The 11,929-nt window shown below is 33.3% G+C and overlaps 1 protein-coding gene across 4 annotated transcripts; it reads right to left on the bottom strand.

Moving 5' to 3' along the window:
* Positions 1–3,846: 3,846 nt before the first annotated feature.
* Positions 3,847–7,360, bottom strand: LOC112039746 (UDP-glucose 6-dehydrogenase 1). Of its 4 annotated transcripts, none has more exons than XM_065773436.1 (2): positions 7,224–7,360; positions 3,847–5,532 (listed from the first exon to the last, which is right to left on the bottom strand). In XM_065773436.1, exon 2 carries the CDS (start codon positions 5,513–5,515, stop codon positions 4,073–4,075), a length of 1,443 nt encoding a protein of 480 aa, XP_065629508.1. In that variant the 5' UTR covers positions 5,516–5,532; positions 7,224–7,360; the 3' UTR covers positions 3,847–4,072. The 4 variants fall into 4 exon arrangements, with proteins under 4 accessions (XP_065629508.1, XP_023928420.2, XP_023928419.2 ...); XM_024072652.2 differs by having other exon boundaries at positions 7,234–7,360; XM_024072651.2 differs by lacking the exon at positions 7,224–7,360 and adding an exon at positions 6,344–6,644.
* Positions 7,361–11,929: the final 4,569 nt, after the last annotated feature.

Genomic DNA, 11,929 nt, shown 5'->3' with positions numbered 1-11,929 from the left:
ACTAATTTGCGCTTACAGTTATTTTGGGTATTCTTGATTGCATGTGTTACTAAGTTTGCTTTTACTAATATTTTTTGTTTCAATTGGTATTTAAAAAAAAAAAAAAATTTAAACATAAGCAAGGATGTCATATTTCAAGTAAAATGTTTTTGATATAATTTAAAAAAAAACCATTTAATTATTTATAAATAATTAATTCACACATATAAATACTTAATACATGGAATCCTACTTTTATATTTAGTTATTAACTCTATTGTATGCGTTTAAGGTATGAATTCACTAAAAAAACAATATGTTAATATTTATAATTATATAAATCTTAACAATTATTCAGAATATATATATATATATATCTCTTCTATTTCTATCTCTCTTAACAATATTGAGAGTCTTCTAACTCATTTGGTTGGCACCTCTTAGTGTCTCTATCTACCAAATATAAAATGATTGATATTGTTAAGTAATAGTTTGAATCTAACCAGATTTGTAAAATCCTTGCTTATGCTTTGAGAGGTTCCATTTGGTTCAGGCCTCATCAACTTCCTCTCATATATTCAGCTGTGAGATGGAGTTTATCTCATCTGTAATCAACTCTGGTACCGCTACTAAGGCTTCCTCCAAATTCGTTGGTGTGGTGGATGTGAACAAGGACTGATAATAATCAATTAAAATCATAGATATTTCATCCTCACCCGAGCAAACAACACCATCTGAGTCTTGTAATTCTATGATCTGATTTCGGCGAAATCTGTGAGAAGCTCGGCTATGGAAGAACTGTGTATTTTGATCACCCTCTTGCAGTCATAAGGTCCTTGATCTTTGCTTCCACATCTTTTCTTCTTTGATCAAAAGCCCATTAATCTCCCATTTGAGTCTATGAATCCTATCCATTGACCCTCCTTGCATTGCCATCTCCTCTGCTTGCTTTAATTGTTTTTTCTTTTCAGTCAATGCCATTCTTTTCAGAAATTGAGTTTAAAGCCTTATCAGGTTGGTGTTTGGAGCGTTCGGTATTGGTCATATTATCAAAGACTGTAAGTCTATTTCAAGTTTCCTAAAAACCTGTTCCTTCTCACATACTCGAAGGCAGGGCAACTGTGTGGCTCATGCCTTAGCTAAACAAGCAAGGATGTCTTCCTCTCTCTTAGTTTGGATGGAGTCTGTTCTTTCAGACATTTCTTATTTAGTTTTTGTTGATATAATTCCTTAATTTTGCACTAATAAAATTGAATTATATTCCTCAAAAAAAAAAAAAAAAAAAACACTGTTGAGTGAACTAATTTCTTATCAAAAGAGTATTATGATAGTAAATCACATCATAAAATTATTCCAATAACATCATTTCTTAATAATAGTGATTACACATCCTCTTAAAAATTGAAAATCATTTAAGTAATTAAAATTGAAATCTGAAATCAAATAATGATTCAAGTTTGTTAAGAGAAATCTCAAATAAATCCATTCCATGTCCTTGAAATAAACATTGTCACTAGGTTTTTCTTCCAATTACCCTGAACCTTCTTTGATATTAGAAATTGTTTCACTTTCTCCATAAATCAAGCACAAATTTTAAATTGTTCTTCAGTCAGATCTAGTTTCACATTTTCCTTATCATATACCTCTCATGCATCAAGCTTTCTGTTGTGAACTTGGATAATTGAAAGATAATGTAGTCAATTCGAGATGACTAATCTCTTAAACTTGAGAGAGGCAATACACATTTTGTTATTAATTTTTTGCTTGCTTCATTTATAATTCCTACGTACATAAATACTAGTGAGGAGATAAGCTTCATCACAACCAAGTCCTAAAACATAGGATCCAATTCCTACTTAAATTTAAATACAAATTGAAATTAAATCCTAATCCTCATCCTGATCTACTGCATAATTCTATTAGAATTCTATTCAAATTCAAACTTCTTCAACTACTTCAGAATTATTTGCCATTTGGCCTTGGGACAACCCTTTCACAAGCTTTTGTATACTACCACAAACGAAATCTTTGAATGATGAAAAGCCATTTTAACCACTGAAGCAGCAAGAATTTCCTTACCCTAATTTTCAAAATTTAAAAGAAAATTATGATTTACAATGGAAATATATTATAAAATACTTTCTAAATCACCTAATAATTCACTTTAGCCTTACACTTCTCCACAATATGAGCACCTTTTTAACTTGCAATAAATTTGGCAGCACATTATGCAGGGAAAAATACAGTAAAGACAATAAGAAATTAGCAACCAGTTAAAAAACAAAAAAAGGCAAATTCCAAAAGGTTCATTAAAACTTTCTAGCATAAAGGTATAATAAACAGCTCTATCGATTTGTAGGTCTAACTGACCTTGTTGTCTAATTCTTCAATTTTATCACAAACAGTTTTCAGTGGTGGTAGATCATCCTTTATAAGCACACCCTCTTTAACAAAAATCTCCATCAACCAATCTCCACTTGCAGCATTTTCTTTCTCATCCTTAAGAATCTTCAAAACCACTTCTTCTTTTCTAGTCTCACATAGATCAACCATTTTGCTTAAGAGATTTAAGTGCATTAATTTTGTTCTGACAATTGCACTAGGGTAGTTCATCTGCCCTTCATCCTAGGTTTCCTTTGCCCTCACAAACAACTCGCTTTGCAATCAACCCTCTATTTTCAAGACTCTTCACCACATATGCAATGTATTTCCCTTCCATTCCCTATCCCTTATACCAGCTGCAATTGTAGTTGTTAAAAACTATCTGCACTGCCTTTTTCTATCCTTTTCCTCAAAAATAAGAACAAAAGCTAAGATCCCATCCCACTGTCCCACCCCTGCTCCTCTCATATACCGTCTGATACAAGGCACAACAGCCTAGATACCAAACTAATAAAAGAAGTGTCAAACCCATGCTAACTGGCAACAAAATTCTCTCTCAATTTGCTTGCTCTCATGTATGGTTCTCAATAGCACAAAGAAGATCATCTATTCTTTCTAAAGTATAGTTTTCTCAGATTTGTCTCTAATCAATATCAACATTCTCTCTCAGCTATTACTAATGACCAAGAGCCCCCATATGCAACAACTCCTTCAAGCAAACTCTAGCCATTCCTGACTGCAAAACCTACATTCTAAATCATGCTTACTTTAAACTCAATTCAAATGAACAAATTTTCTGACCCTGTTTTGATTCATGATTTCGTACCTTAAAATTTTGAACAGTTCAACCCACTTATTGGTGTTATTTCAACAACAGAGTACGAATTTAAAACCATCCAGATCAAGCCATTATACAGGTTGTACAAATACCAGTTCATAAAAGGCCATATTTGCAAATAACAAATTAAAAGAAAAAGAAAAAAAACACTTGCATGTGCAAGAAATCCACAATATTTTGTCATTCAGGTTTCATAACTAAATAATCCACGAAAAAAAAAAAAACCAGAACAGAGAAGCAGATTCAGGCTTACAATGAAGAATAGCAACAAAGAAGCAGAGATTAGATGGGAAGAATCACCGTAAATAATGGGAATTTGGTGTTGGTGTGCTCAAGAAAGACTCTCGCAGTGAATTCTTCAAATTACATAATTTAGATGGAATTTAAATTTATTACTCTCAAATTTCATGTTAATTTTCCACGCGTAAATTGAAAATTTCTTCATTTGTGAAGCCAAAAAAGGACATAAATAAATTCCAGAGTCCAAATTCTGGGTACAAAGGCTCTACCCAAAGTCCAAACACATAGGTAGAATCCATTCTATTTGATTCCTTTATAAACTCCTGAACATAGAGTAAAACAGCTAAGGAATTATGCAAACCATAAAATTTCTTTCCAAAGCGAAAATAATTTGCACGATTGACAACTTTCCAAAGAACTAGAAATTATATTTCATCCATTATTTCATAACGACAAATTAACCTAGGCAAATATCAGTTTTGACGATTCCAATGTGAACGACAGAAGTACCATTACATGATTGTAATGCCACACAGGCTAGAAAATAAAGAAATGAACATAAAAAATTTAAAGAATCAAATTCACCTCTAAAGCTCAGGTGCAGCTTTCAATCCACAACAGAGGATATTCATCTTATGCCACAGCAGGCATGTCCTTAATCCATGGGTCCAATGGCTTCCCAATTGAGTACACAATGAATCCTATCTCCCTCAGCTTCTTGACATTCACCATGTTTCTACCATCAAACACAAATGCAGGTTTCTGCATATTATCAAAAATCCTTTGGTAATCAAGGGTCTTGAACTCATCCCACTCGGTTAGAATGCAGATAGCATGAGCATCCCTTGCAGCCTCATAAGCGTCCCAAACTATGCTCACTTTCTTCACAGTACTAGGGCTCATTGGCTGGAGATGAACTGCATGATCCCAATCAAACTTGTCCATCAAGAGATCTCTTTGGATCTGATCCACGGTGACTTGTGGATCATATATGCTCAACCGTGCTCTATCTCTCAACAGCTCTTTGCACACATCAATTGCTGGCGTTTCCCTTGTATCCCCAGTATCCTTCTTGAAGGCAAACCCAAGTATGGCAATCTTTTTACCAGAAACTGTGTTGAACATTGAAGAGACAACCCTGTTCACAAACCGCTTCTTTTGGTAGTCATTCACCTTAATGACTTGTTTCCAGTAGTTGGCAACTTCAGGTAGGCCATTGCACTCACAAATATAGACCAAGTTGAGTATGTCTTTTTGAAAGCAAGATCCACCAAAACCAACACTAGCATTAAGGAACTTGGATCCAATTCTGGTGTCCTTACCAACAGCATGGGAAACCTGTGAAACATCTGCCCCAGTTGCCTCACAGAGAGCTGACATAGCATTGACAGACGAAATCCTCTGGGCCAAGAAAGCATTGGCAGCTAACTTGGAGAGCTCTGCTGACCAGAGATTGGTTGTGATGATCCTGTCTTCAGGCACCCAATGCGCATATACATCTTTCAATGTTTGAATTGCCTTTTGGCCATCAGGGGTTTCTCTCCCTCCAATGAGAACCCGATCAGGGTTAAAGAGGTCCTGAATAGCTGTTCCCTCAGCAAGAAATTCCGGGTTTGAGAGAATTTGATAGTTGATGCCCTTGCTATTGAAAGAGAGGATCTTTTCAATTGCCTCGGCTGTTTTCACTGGGACAGTTGACTTCTCAACAACAATCTTGTTAGATGTTGAAACATCAGCAATCATCCTGGCTGAACTCTCCCAATATGTCAGGTCTGCAGCTTTGCCAGCTCCAAGGCCCTGAGTTTTGGTTGGGGTGTTAACTGAAACAAAAATGATGTCTGCCTCTGCAACATTTTTTTCCACATCAGTGCTGAAAAAAAGGTTCTTTCCTCTGCACTGCTTCACTATATCTTCAAGACCCGGCTCATAAATGGGGAGCTGTTCACTGTTCCAGGCCGTGATACGAGAGACAGAGATGTCAACAACAACCACTTGAATTGAGGGGCACTTGAGGGCAATGACTGCCATGGTAGGACCTCCAACATACCCAGCTCCAATGCAGCAAATTTTCACCATTTTCTTTGGTTAAATTCCTGAGGGGGCAAAAAATCATGCATCATATATAATACATCAAACTAAGCTCTCTTTTTATTGTTGCAGAAAATTTTTGCACATATACAGACACGTACTACAAAGCAGGTCAAATATTACACTTGTTCTATTCATAGTCAACTACATTGATGTCCCATCACCACTGCTAAAAGGCTGCCTAGTTTTGATTCAACAGCAACTGAATTATGGAATATGGGTTAGAACCTATTAACTATCACAGAAGGTTGAGTCATATATGTCCATGTTACAAGTGAAACCAAAGCAAGCATATATGGATCTGAACAGGAACTGAAAGAAAGGACTAGAACTTAACGGTTGATTACTGCCCAAAACAAGATAAAATATAACATTTAATCACTTTGCCAGTCAAATCTTATGTGAAGTTTTACAATAATTGATCCATAATAATATGGTTGATCTATACCATTAAAATGTTCATGCTTAAACTACAAAGAACAATAAACAAACTTGAATTGGAATCTAAATCTTCTGAACCAGGAGGTTAAAAAAAAGAAAAAAAGCAAGACAATAAATCTTAGAAAGTCCTTCTTAGGCTATGAGAGGCTAGTCTTGTATCAAAATAAATTCCCAATGGTCCCAACAAACACAACCCGGGCATTTTTAGATAGCAATTCACGTTAAATAAGACCAAAACTTTAATTACCAGACTCATTAACGAGAACAAAGAGAAAAACTCTGCAGCAAACACTCAGAAAAAATAAGAATAATAAAGCATTCGACCAAAGCTTTAACAAGTGTTATTTACTAAAAAGGTCTTTGAAAAAAAAGTACCTTAATTATATAAACTTCAATATAAAAGAGACGGAAGAAGAGGGAATATATGTACTAGAATACTAGGTGAGGCAAGGAAATAAGGACACGAACATCTCCTTAAATACCGCCTATGATCTAAACTGCTGCTCTGTACTTTTACAAAGCAAAGCTAAGTCAGATTTAAACTGTGGACTGGAATGTTCAACACTTTTCAAACACACCTTCAAATAACAAACAAGGGAAATCTAGTTAAGCCACCCACCACTTAAGACTTCTATGTATATCAAATCATTATCAATATCTTTATAAACCCAGATTTGAAATTAGGATAAACACAAAAACAAAATATTTTAAAAAATAAAATATTGTGTTTTTGGGATAAAATTTTCAAGGGATATACTAAAAAAATGAGTTTGGTACAAAACCCAATTCTCACAAAAAGTCAAAAAGTAATTTTCATATCAATAAAACACAAAGTACGCACACAAGATTTTCTTACGTGGATACTTTTTCATGTGATGTGACATATGAGGCTTTAACTGGTCCCAAAAATTTCACAATTACTTGTACTCCCGACTAGTTAATTTAATTGGTAAAATTTTCTCTTTAATAAGAGATTTGAATTTTGAACGCCACTTATACCAAAAAAAATTATTAATGTCTTAGCCTGATAATGAACGCTGTTAGTTGAAATTCTTCCCATTCTTAATAAAAAATTTAACAATTCTAGTAAACAAAACGTTTCATGGCCCAGAAACAACGTGCTTGGTGGGGTTGAAACGGTGATTGAGTGAGATCAAAGCCACGGGATTAGTACATAGATGTATAAATTAAAATAAATAAATAAATAAAGTGGCTATTAGAGAGCTTGATTTAAAAGGAACAAATGAAAATTAACCTGTTGATACCTTGGAAAATGCCCACAAATCAGCAGCAAAAGAGTTTGATGGAATGGAAAGCGTGAAGTATACTACAAGAGAGAGAGAGAGAGAGGTGGTTTGCTCAGAACCAAATTGCAAGTTCCTTTAAACTGTGAGTAGGTATATATAATGCTGATTAGGAAACTAGAAAATAATTCGGTTAAAATAGGAGGTCTGTAATTGCTCCAGAAGTGTTATGTTCGTAACATTTTTATAGTACATTCACAACAAATTTTAGGTGGTTTATAAAAAATAAAAACAAATCTTAGGTGGTAAGTTGTTACCGGTTTTAATTTTAACCTACTACTAAAATTACTTTTTTGTATATCAATAACAATGATAACAACTTACTATTTAGGATTTGTTATGAAATTATTGTAAACATAGCATTTATCTTACTATTGAGCATATTCGTTGTACTTGCTTTTCAACGCACCTCACAAGTCACGTATATGGCAGGTAATTTTGTTTTTTATTATGTAGGATTCATATTGTGTGATATGTACATAACTCTTAATGAATAAATAAATATGTAAATAACCCATCTTTTACCCCCAAAAAAAAGAAAAAGAAAAAAGAAAAACTAAACTCACCAGTATAAAAGCAAAGAATTATTTTTTTTAATGCAAATATAGTAGGTTTCCATTTTTTTTGCTTTTTTAATTCAAATATAGTAGGTTACTTATATAGGAATCTTCTTGTGTGACATGTACACCACTCTTAATGAATAAATAAATATGAAAATAAGAAATAGCCCATCTTTTACCCCCAAAAAAAAAAAGGAATAGTTATTTTTTTTAATGCAAATATAGTAGGTTACTTATATAGGGATCATATTGTGTGATATGTATAAAACTCTTAATGAATAATAAATAAATATAAATATGTAAATAACCCATCTTTTTACCCCAAAAAAAAAAAAAAAAAAACTCACCAGGATCAAATAAAAGAATAGGGTCTATAATATAGCAAAGATTAAATTTTGTAAATTTAATTTACAAGTGCATGAATCTTGACTTGAAGATGCAACGGTTTAATAGGGAATCAATCACTGAAGCACACGTGTGGAAAAGAGGACAAGTGTTATACTGTGTGCCACGTGGTCCAATGGAATTACATGTTGAAGGTGACTTTGTTATACATTGTATAGTTGAGTTGTGTTCCTTGTTTTGGAAGTATGTCCATTAAAGTGTGGGGGTTTGACATATATTCATGTGCTTTGTACTTTTCTGAAAATGACTAGTCTTCCTAATATTTTATTATGCAATATTCTTATGCTTCCAAACATGTTCTTATGCAATATTTAATTTTTCCTTTGTCACATGGAAACTCCTCACTCACTAGGTCAAACTTGAGTTTTATGGTTTAAATATGTGACTACCTTTTTTTAGAAGAGAGAAACAACAAAGGATTAATCACTATGGTCACTACCATCGTTAGAGGAAAAAAAGATGACAACATACATCATTATTAGTCTTATAAGAATAAACTTTTCTATCCTACTTTTTATATTCAATTTTATACTCAACTAAATATAAAATGCTATTTTAGGATTGAATTCATATTAGTGGGTTCATGTTTTGTTGTGTTGTGGGTCAATCCTTACCCAACCTATTTAATAATAGTAATATCAAAAACCTTTAAACATGGCATGTTTTTAAGAAGTTGATGCGATGAGTCACTAGCATGCTTAATAAATATTTCTAGTTTGTTTAACTCAAACACAACCTATTTCAACCCATTTTATAGTATTAACATATTTTTATAATTTATAAACATTAAATTATTATAATTATAAATAAATATATTCTACATAAATTATATTTCATAATAACATCAACTAAAAGTACTAAACGTACTAATATGGTAATATTATATAATCTAAAAGTTAAATGTTAAAAGTTACTTTTTCAATATAATGAAGTTCCACCAAATTTAAAAATACACAATCTAAACCGAGTCATTTCAAGTTGATTTGCAAGCAACTCAAACAAAAATAAATGCTTTAATTAATATGAACCCACTTACACTAAACAACTACGTAAAAACTATGTCATGTCAAATATTATCACTCCTCTCAACTATATATGATTTTTGTCAATTTTAAATTCAAGTTGTTTTATAGGAAAGGAAAAAAAAAAAATATGTGATAAATTGCAATTAATGGAGTATAAAAAAAATTATAGAATACTCCAGAGTACAATAAATGCATATTCTCTCTTCTCACATGATTTTTTTTAAGCGCTCCTCTCACATGAATAGTAGGTTTCACCATGAATTTAATTAGTGAGATCCGCTATTATTAAGAGAAATGAATACACATTTAGTATACTTCTAGACATTTATAATTAGTTTTTTTTTTTTTTTTGAGAAAGAGTTTCAACCTATAATTAGTTAATTACCCTGTAAAGTGGAACAAAGAACTTTTATTTATCATAACAATGAAAAGCCCACCTAGCCCCTTTATTCCCCCTGACAAAATTAAATTGGTCTTTAGGATAAGTATTAAATCCCAAATAAATGACTATTCTATTGTTTGATCAAATTCTAACTAATATATTGTAAGTAAAACGAATTAGAATCTTCAAGAGTTGTTCCTAAAAAAAAAAAAAAGAATCCTCAAGAATTCTTAAGAGTAACTCAGTACCAAACAAAAAAAAAAAAAAACTTACTATAGAGTTCCTAAAATCTTGCCTATCCATCTTAAAATGAATTGATTAGGTTTATACATCATCCATAATTTTAAAGATATATTATAATGGTGATGGTTTATATTTTCTTAAATGTTAATAACATGATAAATTATACACATGTTTCAAAACGAATGAATAAAATTTTAGATACTCGATGGAATCACCCTGAAAACTCGAGAATCTTAATCCAACTAAAAGAATTGCACTATACTATACTTTCCTACCAAAAGTAACACCTTAAAAAATTGTTAATTGATTTACATGCCAATTTGTAGTTAGATCATCAACTTGCCTACCAAAAGTAACCCCTTAAAAAATTGTTAATTGATTTACCCTTTGATGTTTTCATGGTAACTAGGCGTAGTGCTCGTTGATGCCTTGGTGGGGTTGGAGTATCTATAGCTCACTATATCTAATGAGTAAGATACTTTTATGGTAACGTTTTAGTAGGAAAGCCACCTATGTTTGTACCCTCCTGTCCGATTTAGAACAGCATTAGCAAAGTGCCCCTTGTGGCCTTGTTTGTGACGCCAAATATAGCCTTTAGTTAACTCTCACAATGTCCTATAATTAAAACACGGCAGTTCATATCAAATTTGACGCGTAGAAAACAAGGCAAAATTCTTGTTGAGCATGCACCTAACCACGTTACTTACAAGGCATCTCCATACATATAATAGGAACACATTCAATCCAATACAACCCCAATATGAGAGGCTTCAAACCAAATATACTACCTGTTTACTTCCATGCAACTCCTAATGGAGAAACAGGCATCATCAAGGACCCCTCAAACTCATGCCCAGTTCTGGACACTGAGCCCTATCAAGAATCTTAAGGTGAGCCCTAAGCATGATGGCAGCACCCTATATGACTCTTTTGAGCTACGCGCTATAACCCATCAGCTCAACAAGGCTATTCAAGCCTCAAATGTGTCTTCTCCACCATACCTGTGCCACTTAAAAAATTCTCCCTTCTACCGCCAACAGCTAGGCCGTATCTACAAAGAAAATGCAAAGACATCATGGAGAGCTTCATCTTCGCTACCTGCCTGTGCAGTCCTTGACAAAAGGATGAGCATGGCAGATACAAATGAGGGTTCAGGAGGATTTGTAACACGGCTCTGGAAGAAGGTTAAACAAGGATTGCTAAGGAATGAGCAGAAAAAGGATCATTGACATGGATCATTAAGAACCAACTCTCTATTTGCCAGTTTCTGAGCTCATTAGCTGGAAGATTGACCAAACTTTGCAGTCAACTATTGTACATAATGCAACTGAAAGAAAATCCAGCTTGTATAGCGTTGCTCATGCTTGAATTTGTGCAGACTTTGTATTTATTTTCAGCCAGGAAAACTTAGCATGTTAAAAGAACTATTCAATCAAGTTATTTGTGTTTCAGGCCAGTATTTATTACAGTATTAAATTAATGAACCACCTACTCTCATAGATAGAAATCTGAAAGCAAGGTTATGGATTCAAAATCCAATTAAATGTGTACCTTACCAACCAAAAATATTAACTTGAATTTCTAGCCGTGTGAATAGAGGACCAAATGCAAGTTACAACTTTCGACACCTGCGAGCCTCTAGCTCAGAGATTGGATCCATTGGCAAGGTCCTGCACTTAACAAAAAAAAATGTCAGTTTGATCAATACACAACTTAATATCCTTTTTCTTGACATTCAGGGCACACTAGCGAAAGCATTTAACATCAAAAGTTCCTCTAGATCCACGGCCAAGATACATTAGTACCTTCTCTTGTAAAGAGAACCAACACAATAAAGAACTGCCTTACAATCTTAAACAGGCCAAGCTTAAATTCGACCCAGAAGAGTTCAGAACAGTGAATGCAAATTCTCATCTAATATTAGTCAAACACAAGAATTTTGTAAAGATGATTCTGAACACTTCTTTCTATTGATATTAAATAAGGTTTCATTTAGAAGCAAACACAATAAAGAACTGCCTTCCATTTTAAACAGGCCAAGC

Source organism: Quercus suber, unplaced genomic scaffold, assembly GCF_002906115.3.
Source record: "Quercus suber isolate HL8 unplaced genomic scaffold, Cork oak 2.0 scaffold_75, whole genome shotgun sequence".
NCBI classification, from domain to species: Eukaryota; Viridiplantae; Streptophyta; class Magnoliopsida; order Fagales; family Fagaceae; genus Quercus; species Quercus suber.
This window is presented reverse-complemented; position numbering and strand designations above follow the sequence as displayed.

Excerpts from the sequence above, each read along its gene's own strand:
- LOC112039746 (XM_065773436.1), bottom strand. The coding sequence starts at position 5,515 with ATGGTGAAAATTTGCTGCATTGGAGCTGGGTATGTTGGAGGTCCTACC.